The 18,438-nt window shown below is 43.0% G+C and overlaps 1 protein-coding gene and 1 long non-coding RNA gene across 4 annotated transcripts in view; one reads left to right on the top strand and one right to left on the bottom strand.

Moving 5' to 3' along the window:
* The window catches only part of piezo2b (piezo-type mechanosensitive ion channel component 2b), a 57,170-nt gene that overhangs the window by 9,025 nt on the left and 29,707 nt on the right, over nucleotides 1–18,438 (bottom strand). For 2 of the 3 annotated variants that reach the window (XM_040171791.2, XM_078099325.1), the window contains 22 exons: nucleotides 17,024–17,307; nucleotides 15,641–15,801; nucleotides 14,876–15,052; nucleotides 14,659–14,781; nucleotides 14,027–14,227; nucleotides 13,739–13,943; nucleotides 13,206–13,307; nucleotides 12,927–13,092; nucleotides 10,830–11,073; nucleotides 10,518–10,632; nucleotides 10,049–10,196; nucleotides 9,752–9,841; nucleotides 8,734–8,861; nucleotides 8,416–8,484; nucleotides 7,142–7,245; nucleotides 4,219–4,317; nucleotides 3,322–3,442; nucleotides 3,130–3,207; nucleotides 2,624–2,790; nucleotides 2,359–2,552; nucleotides 2,001–2,171; nucleotides 399–1,031 (listed from right to left, as the gene is read on the bottom strand). In XM_040171791.2, coding sequence (XP_040027725.2) covers nucleotides 399–1,031; nucleotides 2,001–2,171; nucleotides 2,359–2,552; nucleotides 2,624–2,790; nucleotides 3,130–3,207; nucleotides 3,322–3,442; nucleotides 4,219–4,317; nucleotides 7,142–7,245; nucleotides 8,416–8,484; nucleotides 8,734–8,861; nucleotides 9,752–9,841; nucleotides 10,049–10,196; nucleotides 10,518–10,632; nucleotides 10,830–11,073; nucleotides 12,927–13,092; nucleotides 13,206–13,307; nucleotides 13,739–13,943; nucleotides 14,027–14,227; nucleotides 14,659–14,781; nucleotides 14,876–15,052; nucleotides 15,641–15,801; nucleotides 17,024–17,307 — 3,780 coding nt within the window. The remainder of the gene's footprint in view (nucleotides 1–398; nucleotides 1,032–2,000; nucleotides 2,172–2,358; nucleotides 2,553–2,623; nucleotides 2,791–3,129; nucleotides 3,208–3,321; nucleotides 3,443–4,218; nucleotides 4,318–7,141; nucleotides 7,246–8,415; nucleotides 8,485–8,733; nucleotides 8,862–9,751; nucleotides 9,842–10,048; nucleotides 10,197–10,517; nucleotides 10,633–10,829; nucleotides 11,074–12,926; nucleotides 13,093–13,205; nucleotides 13,308–13,738; nucleotides 13,944–14,026; nucleotides 14,228–14,658; nucleotides 14,782–14,875; nucleotides 15,053–15,640; nucleotides 15,802–17,023; nucleotides 17,308–18,438) is intronic. The other variant, XM_040171792.2, reaches the window with a different exon arrangement.
* Nucleotides 4,601–6,383, top strand: LOC144405512 (uncharacterized). Its single transcript, XR_013467147.1, has 3 exons — nucleotides 4,601–4,799; nucleotides 6,066–6,097; nucleotides 6,236–6,383. It is a non-coding gene; the product is annotated as an uncharacterized LOC144405512 (long non-coding RNA).

Raw genomic sequence — 18,438 nt, 5'->3', positions numbered from 1 at the left:
GGTTGTGAAAAGCCGCAAAAGGAAAGCAAACGACTATACAGAGATGCAAAATGACTCCAAAGAAACACAAAATGACTATAAAGAGTCAAATCGGTTGATAAGAGATGCAAAACAGTGCATCATCTTCCTATAGAGGAGGGGTGATGGGTCTGTAGCACGTCTGCGCCCAGGGGTCCACTGTCTCATAATTAGTCTCTCCGAAGTGTTTAATCACAGACTGCCTCAGCAGAGACAACTTTAAAGCTTGGCTCATATTACACTTTAGTTGTTACGATGTACTCAGCCAGTGTAACACTGTAAAAGTGTAAAAGGAACGAAATGAATTCGCAGCAAAGGTCTTGATTGTGATTCTTGTGAGGCTTGACGCTGAACAGGTTTGATCCGTTTTTGTGACTCACTTGTTGAGCAGCAGTTCGCTGGCGGTCAGCTCGGTGGTCATGGAGGGCAACATGATGTCTGACCTGCTGTCTGAGCGACTGTCAGAGGTCATCACCATGCGCCTCTTCCTATCCCGGTCACTCTCGTCGTCGCTAATTTCCAGGCGGTCAAAGCTCACGGCCTTGCTGTAACTGGGGGGCACGTCGCCGTCAGACGTTTTAGAAGCGTCCGTGTCAGGGGCGGTCCCCGCTCGCCCCTCCGTCCCCGCGGAGTCCCGTGGCTCTCCTCCGTCCTCACTTTCGGTGGTGAGGTCTTTCTCCTGGGCAGAAGTGGGGGACTCTGCCTCCACCGGTGGGACAGAGGGGCTCTCATCCGGGCACGAGGATTCCCAGTGAGCCTCTTCCCCCGCTTGGTCTTTCGGTACCTGCTCACCCGTCGGCCCCTCGCGGCCCTCGTCCTCCTCCGCTCTCCCTTTGGGTTCGGCGTCACTCCAGCCGCCGCCCTCTGGCCCATCCCTCACATCCAGCTGTTGGGATTCCCAGGGAACCTGCTGCCGCTGTTTGCCTTCCCCTTGATCCTGCTCATCCTCCACTTCGTCTATGGTGTCGGTGGTGCCCTGTCTGGAGTAGAGCGGGACGCACTGGGTCGCTTCACTGCGGAGGAGAGAAGCGGTCGTGTCACTAAACGCGCTCAAATCTATCAATCCATGCTGAAGTGTTTAGTGAACAGTATTTGTACCAAGGATGACATCACCTATCACTCTGTGCATTCTTTAATACCATCTTGTCATTCACAAGCATCTCTGATAGGATACTACGCATTCTGCCTTTTGTGTACCCGTTGTGTCTACAGCTAAACTCCTGCTGTGGTTGCAGCAATTGACGCTTTTTGAAAACATACCTAAGCGATCACATATTTCATAGACTGTTACTTAAGACAATAGAGGGGCTGCATTGTGTTACTGTTCAGTGGAAGCAATATTCAGTCAGCACGAACGGTTACACAGCGAACTGCAGCTCAGCGGCTAGGAGCAAACCCGTCTGACGGATACACACGCGGTCGAGACGAGGCAAGTGTAGTTTGTATTGATTCAATCTAACATTACAGCAGCAGTTGTTGCAGACGCACCAGGAAGAGATGTGCACTCCATGGAGTGCACTTTTCTATTTATTTCGTTGAAGCTGTTGACAATTACAGTTGTAAACAACTTTATCTGCTTACAACTAAACAGTGTTTTTTTTGTTGAAGTACGATGTGTCGCAATGATCACTGAAAGAAGAAAAGGGGTATTTTAATCCTATGTTACAGACGGGGTATTGCTGAATAGAAACAATCCAAGAGCTTTAAAATGGATATCCATATCACCGTTATTGGGTGAATACCTTCTATTTTGAAATGAATAAAAAAACAAAAAGCTTTTTTTTATTTGAATTTTTTGACAGAATGTGAGTTATAAACAAATGCCATGCAACGATTCAGCTGAATCAAAAATTCCCCAAAAAATATCTGGAGAAGCCTTATGACAAAAAAAAAAAGTCAGGTGACCTGTGAGGACCTTTTTCCCATCCTTGACAATGAGAAGTAGCACATGTGTGTAGATGGATGACGCAGAGACCAGGCACCTGGATATGAAGCTGCTGCAGCTGTCTGACGAATTGGACACGTCCAGGCCGTACATCTTACGCAGTTTGGGCCGGGCTCGCTCGCTGGTTTTGGGGATGCACTCCGGCATTCCATCCAGGTCTTCCAGGGTGGATTGGCGAGAAAACAGCGTGGTTGCGTCGGTGAAGGCACTGAGAGATGATGAGAGTGTTACATGATTAACATAAAATAAAAATGAATATGATTTGTCACATGACCACAACAATCCCGGGATGTGACAAAGAATGAGGATGAATGGCCCAATGGCATGTTATTGGTCAACCTGACAACTGGCAATGGTTGCATTTCTACACATGGGTAAAGCAAGAAAAAGTGTACCTGGAGATGGAGTCTCTGGAGGCCGAGGAGTCCTGGCTCCCTATCGGGTGGGCTCTCCTCCTCCTGCGGACCCCGGTGGAGCCCAAGGTCGACTCGTCCTCGCTCAGCTGATCCAAACTGGCCTGCCTGGACATGTTGAGCCTCATGGCCTTCTGGTAGTAGACGTGGATGCTCTCTCGAGACGGCACGTTACCCTGGTGGGAGAAGAGGCCTTCTTAAACTACGCAAACGTGCACACAGGACCAATTGCGAGTTAAAAACTTACTTTTTTGACTTCTCTGGTCAGCATGCAGCGCTCTATGCGCAGCACAGTGGAGATGTCGATGTACTCCCTGCACATGTCATTCATCCACTTGGTGAAGCTGTCCACCGTTGTCTGGAAGAGCACCCAGGTGAACTTTATGATGTTGAAGACTCGCTTGATGATGTTGTCTGACAACACAAAAATACTCACATTGAGTAAACTTTTCAGAGCATATTAAAAGTAAAGAGTAAATCAGTGTCATATAAATTAGGGAAAACAAAAAGCCATTCAGAAAATAACCTGGTGGTTTTTTTTCCCCCATTTTATAACATGCAACACATGCTTAAATCATTCGATTATTGTCCATTAACCTCCCCAAAGAAAAAGGATAAAAACTAACGCACTATAGATATTAACAAATTTAAATTCAAAATTCAGGTTCTCTAATCCATAGTTAAAGCAGGTTTGGATACAGGAGGAGGAAATTAAGAGCACAAAGTCCATCTGTTCTTTGAGGAGATACCAACCTGGACCACCAGATTTCTTGTTCTCTTCATCTTTTTCCTGCCCATCTGAGAGATCACCAACCTCTACGGTCACATTACCTGCTCAAGTACAGTAAAGACACTTCATGAGGGTCGAAAGAGGGATTTTGGAAGAGAAATTCCTTCACACTCACAAGTAAAAGTAAAATATTTCATGTGAGTATATTTGCTTACCGTGTTTTTTGCTTTTTCGGCGTCTAACTCCTTTAGTGTATTTTTTCCAAAATTTACGTTTCTCCTTCCCTTGGGCCTTGAGGGCCGCTTTGGGGTCTGTGATCCAGGCGTGATAGAGAAACTACAGAGCAGAAAGAAGGAGTTTAGTATCGATGAAAGAATATGAGTCACTGAGGTAAATTATGGTTTTAGAATTTTTTGTATCTTACTCACACATGATGTACATTTCAAATTAATAAACTGAATATTTCTGTTATTATTATTTTTAAATTATAATAAAAAGATATATATATATATATATATATATATATATATATATATATATATTAAATTATATATTATATACAAAAATATAATATATAATATACATAGAGTCTTAAAAAAAGCCGTAAAAACACATATCTAATGTTACCGGGGATCTACTGTTCTAGTTCTTACACCCTGCATTGAATTTATGTTGAGATACTTTCTGTCAATAAACAAAATTGTGCACAAACACAGAGTCAAGGCCCAAACACTTGCTGCTGACACTGACTCACAGACCATAATGACTCACAAAATGCAAAGGTCACAGCAGCAGACAGGAAACACAAGACCCACCCAAAATAATGTCAGAATAAAGCTCCGGTTCATGCAGCCTACTTCGAGTCAAAGCAACATGCAAAAGCCAAAACATTTCTAATTCAGTTCATGTTTGATCATTTATGCCAAATTAGCATTTGCTTTTGACACAGATCTAGCAAGGCGGCGTGAGGTTGTGATCAGCATTTGGTTATTTCTGCAGGAGCATAACACCAAACATGAACTGGAGAGGCAGTTTCTCGCAGCGTTGTTTGTTACTGTAAGCGATGCTCATACAGCAAGCGATCTGTGTGAATTAGTTCTGGGGGTGAGTACCTTGCCTGCCTTGACTATATACTGCAGGATAGTTTTAGGCAGCTTAATGACAGACTTGGGCAAAGCCAGAAGAGCAGAGACAAACTTCCCAACAGCTCGCTACAAAGAGGCAGAGTGGGGGAGGGTTAGTAGAAAAGGATTTCATATTATTAGAAATAACAGAGGTTAATTGTGTAAGGCAATGCAGGTTATTATACATTGTTACTTCTATCTCCTAAATTAAAATATTCAAAACACTTTTATGTCTTTGATCCTTGAAAAACATTATACACACAGTAAATTTGCCAGTGTCAAAAAGGCAGTGTCAAACTATTTTAATTCTTCCGGAGTTCTTCCAACAATGGACAGAGTAAAATTGAACCAGAAAACTTCCAGTGTTGGTGAAAATAATCGGAGTTAACAGAGGTTTTACTCTGTCAGTGTTATTGACTCTCTCAGGCCCTGATTCAACACTGATTAGAGCAAGATACCTTCCAGAGTATCACAAAAAATACTCTGGAAAGCCCCGCCCACCAACTTTCCCGGTCAAACTGAGAATGTGGATTCTGGCATCGCCATCTTCCTCGCATCGAAATACTGTGGTAAGTCTTTCTACTATAAACTATTCCCGTTGTTTTTCTTCATTCCAGTAGAATCTGTATAAGAATAAAGGGACGTATTCATTCACCACACTAGTCAATGTTGGGTACGTGTCTTCAAATACCGAATTTCAAATGGCTAACGTGATTATCGGGTGGGTGGTTAGCTTAAATGTAGCAGCCACATGTCTGACCTCGCAACACCAAACTGAACAAAAACGACACGAGGTAACGTTAATGTCAGCGAGGACGAGCTGTCGTGGTGTGTTATGTGTCATGCTTGCACATTTATTTCAGTAAAATGACGACAAAAATTCGTTGAAGCAGTCATATTTATTATTTCTATTTGAGCCGGAGCAAATCGCTTTAGCGTCACGTCACAATTTGGTCGAGCATAGCGGGACATGTCGCGGACATGCGGACGTGCTCATAGGACCCGCTAGTTCACCGGCAGACTGCGGAATGCACCGAGTCGACCCAGTTAACGTGAACGGAGCCGCGGCTCCGAGAGGCTCGGTTCCCGTTAGCTGCTGCTGTAGCCATAGATATATAAAGAGTAGACGCTGCATTGGCTGCTGAGGCGCAAACAAATATTTTTTATTATATTATATACCAGAATATTATTACTGTTACGCCTACTATGAATATTAAAATACGCCGAATCATGTTTTCGGTGTCATGCCTACAAAATCCCGTGAACATCCGCTTTTGTATTCAGCGAGTGATGCGCTGACACTTCGTTGCGCCAGCTGGCACTGAGAGGAGCGGGTGACCGGTCCAAGTTGGCGGCCCCGCGGCTCGTCAGCACCACTAGGCAGCAGCGGTCGATGTATATTCTTTATGTCTATGGCTGTAGCTGCTGTAAGCTTAATGTATGCTTCCACGTTACGACGGCGGCGTAACCCCGTCATTGAGCAAGTTCTCCGTTGCTCTGCAGTTCCCCCCCATGCCGCTAGGCGGGTGTGGCTGTGTGTTTCTGCGGGTGCCGAATCCTTGGTGAGCCGAATCTCATATTGAAGCGCAGGCTACGGAGAAGACGTGAATTTACAACACTGGTTCACCCACTGAGGGACCTGGACGAGCAAGTGCACTTTCGATACTTTCGAATGTCAGCAACTGCCGCAAATTACGTTCTGAGCGGACCAATCACAGCACTTGCGGTCCACGTCAACTCGACTCGCAGTTAGATTTTTTCGGAGGTGCACGTCAGGCTACGGCGGAGGGGTCTACGTAGATACTTATTATGTATATTTTCCTTTTTTCTTTCAGGTTGTTCTTTAATGTACTGTGGTGCTCTGGTGGTAAGTAATAAGTTGATGTACTTGACCGAAAATGTAGTTGTGTTTGTTATTTTTAAAGCTGAAATAGGGTATTTTCAGGTTGTCAGCTTGTATGGTGTTGTAGATCATAATGTTGATTTCAGTTTGCTGTCTTTGCAGATACCATCATGTTGATCAAAACATTCCTGTCATCCAGCACCAACCAAGATCTTTGCCACTGTGATAAGATGTGAGCTTTACATGTTTTAGGTTTACTTTTGATGCCAATATTTCATGTTTACTTGGAATAAATATGTATTACAGTATGGATACAATTGTCTGTGTGTTTTTCCCCCTGCATAGATATGCAACACTGGTAGGAGTTGGTTAAAAATCAACACTCTTTGGAGTGATTTCATAATCAACATAGTGTAAAGTAGGTTTAACACTGGAAAGGTTATTTCTTTTATAACTCTTTAGTGTTACATGTGAATAACACTATGGGTGTTACTTCTTACATAGTGTAAAACTTGATTGACACTTCTTAGAGTTAATATTATTACACTACACTGCACCTAGTGTAAAATTTTAACTCTTACCAGAGTAAAATTGACTCTGGAAATTTAACTCTGTGTTCAGTGTACATTTAACACTCTGTAGATAGGGACCATATGTTCACTGAGGTAGTGTTAAAATTGACTCTTTAAGTGTTGTATTAACACTGGCGATTTTACTGTGCAGTTTCAAAGATATATTGAATGAAATTTATGACAGATGCAGTCATTTTCAGATTAATGATTTTACATTTGAAAAAACAGAAGATTATAAAATAAAATTCTCACATGGTTTAATCTAATAACAGTTTGAGGCCCAAAGAGGAAACATCATTATTACATACAATTATCTTAAAAAAAAAAAAGGATCAAAATGCAGAAAAGAATGAATTAAAAAGTCTCTATCAGAAGTTACTCCTCTTATTTCATTAATAGTTTGCAATGTTGTATTGTAATTGCATTAAATAACTGCGAGAGTGACCGAATTAAAATCTTTTGAAACTGAAACTGATTAGCCACGAGTCAAAGTCACCTGAAATGCAGACTTCTTTGGCGGTTCATCATCTTTTTTCTCCTCTTCTTCCTCCTCATCCTCACTGTCAGTTTCAAACAAGTAATAGTCTCCACTTCTAACCACTGAAGGGGGCAGAATGTAAAGTGCAGTTATATTCAGTCAAACTAGGCTGAAGTCAGTGAACACCTTTAAAATGAGGCTCAGAAAACGGTTCCCTTGCTTAAGGGAAGAAGCATGAAAATCAAACCACCTACCGTGAATTTAAAGTAAAAAGTATTTTTCCTCTTTTAAACATTTAACTGAGACAGTAAGTCGGGATACAAACACATTAAAAAAACATCTAAGACAGAAAACACACATTGGTATGATAGAACCATGAGCACAAAGCACAATTAAGGTTTTCAATTAAATAAGAAATTATTCCAGAAAGCGCAGTCGCCTTTAAGCTACTCGACAGAGCAGGTGACTCGTGTCTACAGCAGTTAAGTGGGATGGACGAGGCTGACTTATGTCCTTGAACAGAACCGCGGTGGGCGGCGGGGAGGTGAGGGAGGATGCTGGGAGATGGAGATGAAACATCACATGACAAAGACGTGAAATGGAGAAATAATTTGAAAATGTCATGTGTGGGAGTAGAGCGACAGGAGACATGAGTTCAACCCAAACAGGCGACCACAGTATTGGCTCACAGAGGTGAGGGTGTTTTTCTGTTTACCATAAAGAGACGTGGAAAAGTCGTCTTTCCATTCGTCAAATCACTTGTCCAATCGTTCCCTTTTTTATTTTCTCCTGTTTGGTGATCATGTCCACAGGCAAAGAATGAACAAACTCTTTCACCCTTTATTCCAGTACTGAGAATAAAGGCGAGTCGACTTCATATCTTTGCATGATTCTTTTTATAACAGAGTGATTCTCTACTGTGGGCTCTTTAGGTGAGATCAAGGATTAGGTTTTAAACAAGTGCAAACCTTCAGACATTAGTCATTTTCTCTTCAAGTCTCATCGTGTCTATTTAAGGCGACCCTCCACGGCACCGATACAGACGCGGCTTAACGGATCATCTTGAAACTGAAGAGCCTCTCTACACATAGTGTACATGAGAGACGCAGGTAGAAACAAGGGCCCTTAAATAGAAACAGAAAGGACTAAAGTCCGAATGGAGCGAGACTACTGTGTGTTGGTGCCTTCGGAGCCCAGGGGCAGTATGGGAATCCTCAGCGTTCTGGTCAAGGACACAAGGGCCAATCAGAGTGGAGGAAGAGAAAAAAAAGAGGGTTGGGGGATCAACCTACTGGAAGCATGGTCAACCCACGGCCTCCACCACTGCTTTTTTTTGGTCTTGGCTTTCGCTCGCTGTGCTCCTAAAATTTCACAAATACATCAATGCAACATTTCATAAGAAAATTGACTTCAAGGCAAACGTTTTTTTACTCTATTAATTTACGCTGCTTTTTAAATTTTGTTTTTTTAGATCAAATACTATTGCAAATACATCATCGTACAACATGAGTAAGACAAACAGGTTGGCATTGCGGTATTGATACAGTCTCACCCATCTGCCTTTAACACCATTAGCACACATTTAACCTCAACACCAACCGCCGTCATACCGTCATCATCCTCCTCCTCTTCCTCGGGCTGGATGAGGGTTTGTCCATCTCCAGACTCCTGTGCAATGCTCAGCATCCTCTCCTTGCCCCTCTTAAACTTTTGCTGCCTCACCTTAATGCGCTCCATCCTGATTAGATCAGAGAGGCAGTGAAGAGACACAGAGTATCGACACAGAGGAACATCACCGACGGCCTAACAGACCGACCATAAACGTCTCCGCGCTTCGTATACAGATTAGTGTACGTTATGAAACACCGGAGTGCTCATTAGGGCGGGTGGGTGGATATTTTCAGGGCTGATGAGTAACTCCCGAGATAACTGTAAGTGGTGGGGATACATTGACTGTGTAGTATGATATATATATATATATATATATATATATATATTATATTTATATATATCGAACTATGGCTTCCTGGAAACATTAAAAACCAAGACAGCAGTTGCTTTTACCACAGAATGGATTTTAAATGGCTTTTTGAAAATGGCATGTTTAATTATGAACTCATTTGGGAGGTGATCAATAGAGAGGTCATAATATAGACATAACCGTGTTGTTTTATTAATTATATTCCATTTTCTAGAAAAGGCGCAATGAGCAAAATGTAATCCCCTCCTAATCATCACTTATGACACGATAGAAGTGTGCGGCAGAAACCATGTCCTCTTTATTGCCATAGATATTGCTGATTTTGGTCTGGTAGAATAATGCCAGCCTCATCCTTCCCATGAGAGAAAAGCAACATCAAAAAGACATTCTCGCCATAGCTATAAAAAATAGATCTTTGTAAAAAGAAATATATAAATACGAGTGTAGGGAAGGTGCAGAGCGTGATTTAAGATGACCTTTGATTATTTACACAATTTACATCAATACGTGTCCTTTAGACCGTGACCACGATTTGTTTTCTTATTTCAAGTTTATCGTTTTTGCTGTTATTTTCATATATTGCAATGTCAAAATATGCTGAGGCAGTGCACGTCGACACCACATGGGAGTAAGTCAAACAGTCTCACTGTCTCTTCAGCTGCTCCACAGATTTGCGCTCTTCCTCCAGTCGGGCTCTCACCGCCTTCACTATGGTGGCCTGGAAAAGCTCTGCTCCTCTGAAGACACAATGAAAACGATCAGAACAATCAGAATCGGAGTGAGAAGGCCGGATCCCGCTTTACAAAAGTACACTCCCTTCCTTTGGAAGCTGAAACACTGCCACACAACCGTTCAATGGATTCATCGGAGCATCGGAGCGCTCTTGTGCTCTCCATCCAATAAATCTGCTTCGTAGACCTTTTGATTCGGCTTCGTCTGCGTACCTGCACGCCAGCACCTGCGAAGCTCTGATGTCAGCCACCACATGGAGGAAGTAGTAGCTCATGAAGACTCTTCTCTGCAGCATCAGGAAGGCAAAGCAGATACTGTCCCAGATGATCCCGGCCTCGTTGCCGGGCAATTCACAGAGCTCTAAAGATGAAAGAGAGGCTTTTAGACTCTAAAGAGAGGACATTTATGAGGGTTAATTCTCCACAGCTTTGAGTCACGCCAATGATGACAAAAAAAAATATTTAGAAAGATAATTGTGCCAAAACCACTTTAAGGCACAACAAGGGTGTGGGTTTAATTTAGGTTCCTTGGAAAACACACTCACGGACACACAATCTGAAGCACCAACTCAGACCAACGTGACCAAAAGGAGGATATTTGCTGCTCCTCACGTTAAAGGGGAGTTCTCACCTTCGCGTGACATTTATTGGAAATCATAAGCTGAATGTCGAGTCCACTCACTCTTGTCTTGTTCGGTGATTGTGGGTTTGTATTCCTTGATGGTGCACGCCAGGCTGCACAACTGGATCAACCAGCAGTGTTTAATGAGAGATTTGATGTATCCACAAGCCAGTATCTGAAAACAAGTATACTTTATTACTTACTTCAACACAAAAACACTTTTTTCTACGTCTTCGTTAGGAGCTTTGATTTCTCATAACACACACAGGCAGTATGGGCGAGAACTAAAATATCACAAACAAAGAATTTTATACCAAGTCTACTTTTCGCCCGTGCAGACATTCTCCCGTTCATCTGAGATAGGTCACTCACGGACAAAATGTTCTTCATGGTGATCACAAAGATGTTGTAGGCGATGAGGAAGTCCCAGTAGTGGAGGATCTTTTTGATCGGTTTGAGCAGCAGCTCTCCACCAAAGAGCAGGAAGTAGAAGCAGGCCACCAGGTAGCCCATGCAGAAGACGCTGATCCGCGTGGTGCCAGTGATGAAGATGATGGTGAGTACAAACCAGAACAAGTAGCTGAATGTGATGACCTTCAGCATGTCCAGGTAGGACCTAGAAGACAGAATTGAAAATGATTCGTCAGCTATTTCCCCCCCAAAAAACAAAATGGAATTCAACACATAAATCATGTTTTTTTTATAATGATGTTTCTAAACTGCTATAATTGTACTCTAACTTAAATAGAAGATCTGGGTAACTTCTCCAACACTTGTTCATTGTTATTTAAATCTTTCTTTTATTAGTTTAATTCGATTTTTAGTTGCCTGTTTTCACCTGGTGACAACAGAACCACGTCCATAACGCCAGAGAAAACTAAAATGTTGTGCTTTAAAAAGTTAAACGTGATATAAAATAAACAACAAAGGTCAGAAATTCATTTTCATTCACTTACATATATTTATACAAACACCAAATGATAAACACCAAACAATGAACCCAAGTTTGGCTTCATTGTTTGTGTTGAATAAAGAAATGCCACTGAATTGGGGGATGGGCAAAGTTTGTGAGCTGATGACGTGATCACATGACGGTGGAAGTAAACAGCAGACGAATGCTTAGCACACCATGAAAGTCTAAACAACATTTCAGTTCATTTGTTTGCTGTCTGCATAATCCGCCCATCAATCACACTGCGAGTATCAAACAGTTGGATCAATGAACCAGAGGTGAAACCCGACACCTGTCACTCAGCACACATCCACGTACATTTCATGTACCTGAGTGTGTGTCTAACATGCTAAAAGCACGCGGGTGGACCACGCGTCCTCGCGTGAGGGACCATTAACATGACGCGTGCAGTGAAAACATAAGACCTGCGACAAAAACACGAGACCACAACAGCAGCTGCTGCTTAGGAAGCGGCTCTGATGAAGTGGGCTCGGGGACGGCGCGTCGATGGGCCGGAATATCTGAGTGAGTGTCCTTCCTCACCGCGGGAGAGAATACCTTTTTCCATACTTGAAAGCTATTTATTGAGTTAGAGTACAGGGCAAAAGCATCTGAGCTGCGGAGTGACGGACAGAGTGTTTTTGTAGATTATGGATCCCCCCCCCCGCCCCCTCCGCCCACCCTGTGTCCGTAATTCGATCCTGGAGGGAAACGATGGAATAAGTGCAGAGCTGCTGTGCCGTGGACAGACGGGCACTGCGGCTCTCTTTCTTTCTACGGGGGCTTGTTGATGGACGCAGAGTGCGTTAATAAAAGACTTGTCCACTTTGTGCATCAAAACAGTGGAATGTGAAGAGCACATAATCAATGACTGTGGACAAGTCAGGATGCTCTCGTTGTCCTTCTTACTCGCTCTGCCTTAGCCTCTTAGAAACCTCCCTTTACTATTTTTTTTTTTATGTGCAAAAATAAGTATCTAGGTCTAGATTACAATATTGGACAAAGGCCAAAATGGATGTTTGTAGACCGGTTATTCAACATTCTCTTGGATAAAGCAAGCAAGCGTCTCACTCAACTGCCCCTCGGAGGTTGTTGCCAATACTGAGGAGAACAACATCTTTAATATCATAAACCTGCAATCATCATGTCACCGGCCTGCTCTGCTGCTGATTTCAAAGCCCCATTTGGTAAATTGGCAGCGTGGCGGCGCCATCTTTGTTATGAACATGCATTGATTGATTTGCTGGCCGCTTGGGTCGGCGGCCAAACCAGTCAATATATCTAAGCTGATATTGCAAACCAGTCAGTTCTCATTCCCAGGAATAAATGTAAAATATGGGCAAACATCTACCAAGGGGGATGTTAAGAAAATGATGCTTTGATGCTTTACAACTACATAACAGTGTAGCATCAAGTAGACCGAGGACCAAAACAGTAATATCTACACAGGAGTTTTATTCTTAAAAGGCGCTGTATCCATAAAGCCGTAATAGCTTATTTAGTGTAAATTGCTGTACCTGCAGTGGATGAAGTCGGGGACGGGGTTGTGGACGCTGAAGGAGGCAGCGTCCAGGTCTCTGCAGATCTCCACGTTGTCTCCGGCCATGAGGCGAACCGCCGCCTTGTTTTCGTCATCGAACACCTGCCTCTGGAGAGAGGCACACAGCAGCAGCATGAAGTCATCTAGGAAAGAAGAGGGGAGCAGTGCAACTCGCGCTGAGCAAAACTCCCGCCAATACAAGACACTAGAAGGACAATCGTCAGTAGGACGACCACGAAAAACGTGTGAGACATACAGATGAGGAACGTAGGATTGGGTTGAGTCAGGAAATCTGGAACATAGAGCCACTTGACCACATTGGAGTCCGTGGTCGAGTCTGGAAACCTCCAGGGGTAATCTGAAACGGAAACGTGCACCTTTCTCAATTTATGAATGAACATATTTTGCTCAGACGGCTTTCATTTAAAGTAATACACAGAGTAGAGGGTTTGGAGCCAGTAGACATAATAACGAAGATATCAAACCATAGTAGTGTGATAAAAAGAGTTGAGGAAACAACCACTAACTGAAAGCACTTTGCGTAATCCATACACACTACTGGTCATTGTCCGTTAATAAAATGTGAATATCAGCTAATTTTCTGTTATTTGTTGTTATTATAATTTCAATATTGTGGGTTTGGGACTATGAAAGACTACAGCTGCAAACACATACGCCAGATGATAACACAATTGACTATAGAAACACATTCTAGATGAATCAGTAATGACCACAGTTGTCGATCGTGGTTTAAAATCATAGCAGTCCGGAATTGTTGGTCTCACGAACCTATGCAGGCTGCTGGCGGGATCCCGATGCAGATCAAGTACTGGACGGTCAGCATGCAGGCCAGGAAGCAGCAATACTTTTGCCAGATCTCAGCGATGGCTTTCCTCCTGCGTCTGTACATCACGGCGATCAAGGCGAAGGCGTGAAGCATGGCGAAGAAGTCCATACGCTGCCCGATGACGTTGACCACCAGCAGCAGGCACGTCTGGGAAGAAGCAAAGGAAGGAATACAAACGTGAGGCGATGCTCCAAGGCAGAATCATACGTGTCGCGGAAGCCTTTCTCCACCTCAAGTCCGAACTTGTAGAAGAAGTAGTTGATGAAGTATTTAACAAAGCTGACGATGCCGCCGTCCAGATGCTGCCGCGTGATGTCATGGAAGATAATGCTGGCAGCCGGAGCCGACAGCTTGTTTCTCAGTCGGAAGTACTCCTGGTGTCGATAAATGGTCACCTCGAATGCTAACAGAGCCAGCATCATCAGGTTGTTCTGCACAGGGGGAGAATATTTGTAAGTATTTATAATGTTTTACAACTGATTGCTCATTCATCAGGTAAAAAATTATGGAGACATTTTTTTTTACCTTTTACCTTTTAACTTGTGATCGTCATTTTTTACATTTTCCATGTTGTGCATCCAAAATGCTGGTGCTTATTATCTTACAATCAATAAATTCACAAATGATCAGGAAGGTTCATTCGTTTAAAATAACATTTTCAGTTGATCGATAACTGTTTTTGTAGCCCGGCCAGCTGTTTCACCCCATTTCCAGTATTTGTGTCAGGCGCGACAGAAAACAAGATCAAATATTTCCCAGAATTTTGCAACAAATTCCATTTTTGAAACGCTAATGGTTGTATAAATTGTTCTTCCCTTGCTGTGACGACGTGGATACGCTGCAAAAGCTCCCCCCTGCTCACCCTTAGGTAGCCCAGCAGGTCAGCGGACTTCTCCAGGCCGACCCAGTTGGCTGGATCCACTGGTCCCCTGTACAGCAGGGACTCCTCCAACTCAGTGGCCTGTGTCTGTGAGTAGTTGGCTGGCTGTTGAAAAGAGAAAGCAGAACAGTACGAATGCAGTAGACACGCGTTGTCAGCGAGGCGAAGGATCGTAAAGACAGCGTTTAGCCACATTCACCATGGAGCAGTTCTTCGAGTAGGAAGGGGGGTCGAAAGACTTCAGCTGGTACAACATTTTGCACACGATGATCACACACGTCCAGACGGTGCAAACACTGGAGGCGAGGCGACGATATTGGCTGTAAGGCAGCGCAAAGGCCCAGGACGCCAGGAACACGTAGTTGAACAGAGACACCTGCACGTGAGAGCATTTAGCCGATGAAGACAAAGGAGTAACAGCCCACATTCATCTTTCTTTTTAACCGACATTCTCTTTTTATTTATCTTCGGTCTATAACAACACATATTACTATTATTATTATTATGGTTTGTTACGAAACATTTTGACACAGCAATTTACGTGAAATGAAAACAGGAAAAAAATTGGAGAATAATGTGAGGGGTCAACAAAGATCATTATGTAAATGTAGACATATCTATACAACTTTTAATAGGAATCTAACAGCCAATTCAGCTTATTCAGACTGAACCTCTCAAACTCAAAGAGCCTCCATGGCAAGAAACCGCTATTATAGTTTGCCCCGATGCCCCCAAACTATTATCAAGCCAGTCTGTTTAACTGAAGTAACTCGTTCATAGAGTGAGCTTAGTCATAGGAGATCGTAACCTGATAGTATTTCATTTACAAACAAATCAATGGCCAGGAAGTTGACAGTATTTAACAAGAGAAGCTGAGCAGTCAAATCGGTCAATCAAACTGATCAGGTGGTTCCCTGCTGTCGTTGCAGATATTGATCCATGTTGTCGCCTCGAGCTTTCATACCTCTTTGACAGAGACCAGGACAATGTAGCAGGACACGATCTTGATGATGTGGATCTCCAGTAACCACCAGATGAACAGCTGCAGTTTGTGGAAGTACTCGAGGAACTTGAGGAAGAGCACGGTTAGACGGTCCACCACCAGGTGCCATTTATTCTTCAGATCTGAAGAAGCAGAGACAAAGGCATTTAAAAAACAGCAGTAGGTGCAAATGGAAAATGTTTCATATCTTAATTACAGCAGCATGTTCTCGGAATTTATAGATATCACTACTTCCTTTGGGATTATCCTGTCTAGTTGTGTTGCTGCTTCAAAAGACGATAAGTAATACAAAAAAAATAATAATGAAACAATTTCAGTTTCTTGAATGTCACCTTAAGCTTTAGGAATTCTTATATGCCAACATTTTAAAGTCAAACAAGGAATATTCTTTCATAATGGAAATAAAATAACCATTGCTGGCAGCCCCATACATCATTAAATCATTTATTACATATAACTGATATAAAGTGGTATCACATTAAAATCCATCCAGAAAACATGTGAATAACTAAAGAATCGTTATTGTTCTGTTCAAAGATTAAAATGTGATGTTTGACAATCTGCCTGTTGGTGAGGGAACGATATATTTTAATATGTATGCCGTTTACCCCATGCTATGTGTGTTTTAAAAGGTTCTCTGAAACTGTAAAATTACTGTTAATGTAATATTTTCCAGGCGTGCAGTATGTCGAGATTTATGAAAGCACGGCTAACATCTGCATTAACAGGCACATTCAGATATTAAGTTTCTTTAATTACCTGAGAATGGCAAAATCATATTTGCTTTTATGGTCTCACAAAGGATATAAAACCTCGAGTCAGTTTGGTAGGAGCATGTTTTCACAAAATCATAGGTTTTTATAGAGGCACCATTGTTTGGATAAGAAAGCTCATTATAAACTGAGAGGCTCTGCAGTGTTTTATCACATTATTGTCTGTGTATAAAAGCAACATTTTTAATTTAAGACCAGTGTGACTGGACGTGTCAATATGCTAATAGTGCAGCGTTGGTTGGCTTTAGCTGCGCCACGTAACGGGTGAAAGTGACCACTTGAGCTACACTCCCGGACAGAGAAGACAACCAGAGGTAAATCTTACTGAAGCCAGAAATCTTCAACGCAACAGATTTTCACAGCTTTACTCAAGATGATTAATGGCAGGCTGAGTGCAGACAGCAGATACTTGAACCGCAGACGGAGCTTCTCCCAGAGAGCTCTGGCCTTTAAAGACTCAATGCAACATACAGCTTTCGGCACATGCTTCAGAACAGCAAATGTGGGGCCTCGACCCAGGACGTATTTTACATGTTGTGTATTTTCCCAGAAAGTTGCAGCCGCTCAGCACCTGAGCTCTGCTCGGTGCTCGGCTCCGGCTCCGTCCCCGCGCTGCAGGCTTGGCTCTCCTCTGTGCTGGACTGCCGCGGGTCAGAGGCCCTCCTGGGCTTCTCGGCCGCCACGCCGGCGTCGTTGATCATTACCACCAGGCCCCGCTCCTTCTCCTTCTCCTGCTTCCCACACTCGCCCTGCTCCTCCGGCGGCTCCGGTTCCTCTCCGGACAGCATCGTGGCCTCTGCAGAGTTGCCACTGAGCATGGTGAGGTCTGCCAGGCTGCCGTCCTGGTGCACAAGCCTGTGGACGTGCACATAAGTTATTACAAACACGTGCCCGCGGACTCACACACACGCGCTTTTTAAAACTTATGTTGTTCGAGAGAGAAGATTTTACATATGAATAATGTGACATACTCATTTATCGTTCCCAAAAAAAACCTCTTACCTTAACTTTAATGTATGAGAATAAGTGATCAAAATCTAGCTAGAGGGAAATAATCCACCTATTGTTTCCACGTTATGTCTTTTATGTGCATAGTTTTGTCCCGGTCCTCTCTCGTTGGATGCATTCTGTCCGCATAAGTATTTTAGTACAACACACATTCATACACATGACTCCGGGTGATTTTCAAAAGGCTCTGATGCAAATGTTGAGATAGGAATCGGCAAACATATCCATTAAATGAACAACAGAGCAGCATTTCATCAGGCATGAAACCGACCAATAAGCAGTGCACATTCCTCATAACATTCTGCAAAACCATCTGCGTTTAAAAATTTTTTTTTTAGTGTTTCAGGAATATTTTGTCTCACAGCAGAGCAATGCTAGCATCTTAAAGGAGGCATTAACCCTTAAAATTCTTCTCAGGCAATGGGGAAAGGTCAAAGGTCAGGTTTGGCTTGCACGAACCGGCCGCATGTCAAGGCAAGCATTTCGTTATCCAGCGGTCACACTTACTTGCTCTGTTGAGTGGGAATTTTTTGCTTGATGCTGCTCAGAACAATAAAGTTACACAGAAGTCAAGATGAACAGAGAGAAACTCACAACGGGAGGCTGACACACATGAAAATATCCACCTAGTTTTAAACACATTGGAACAGCCAAAAGGCTTCTGTAGTTTGGGGGTGAAGCGAGCTTTTGAGGGTTCGGGGGGGGGGTCATACTTTCCTTAGAATCAGTGCAGAGAAATGGGTGTGGCAAGATATTAGGAGGGAAGAACAGTCCTTTAAATTCAAACATGCTTGTTTGAGTTTGTAAAACGCTATTGGAAGAGATGTGGAAGAGAAGTCCAAGGACTTTATGGGGGAAGGGGGGGGGGGGAGCTGGGTTTAGAGGGTGTTAAAGATCCAGAAATACAAGAGTGAACCCTGAAAAAAAGAAGGCTACAAGCAAAACAATAATACAAAAACCTGAAAACAAACACCATTC

Source organism: Gasterosteus aculeatus, chromosome 3, assembly GCF_964276395.1.
Source record: "Gasterosteus aculeatus chromosome 3, fGasAcu3.hap1.1, whole genome shotgun sequence".
Taxonomy (NCBI): domain Eukaryota; kingdom Metazoa; phylum Chordata; class Actinopteri; order Perciformes; family Gasterosteidae; genus Gasterosteus; species Gasterosteus aculeatus.
The sequence above is the reverse complement of the archived record's forward strand: the minus strand, read 5'-3'. Positions and strand labels throughout refer to the sequence as shown.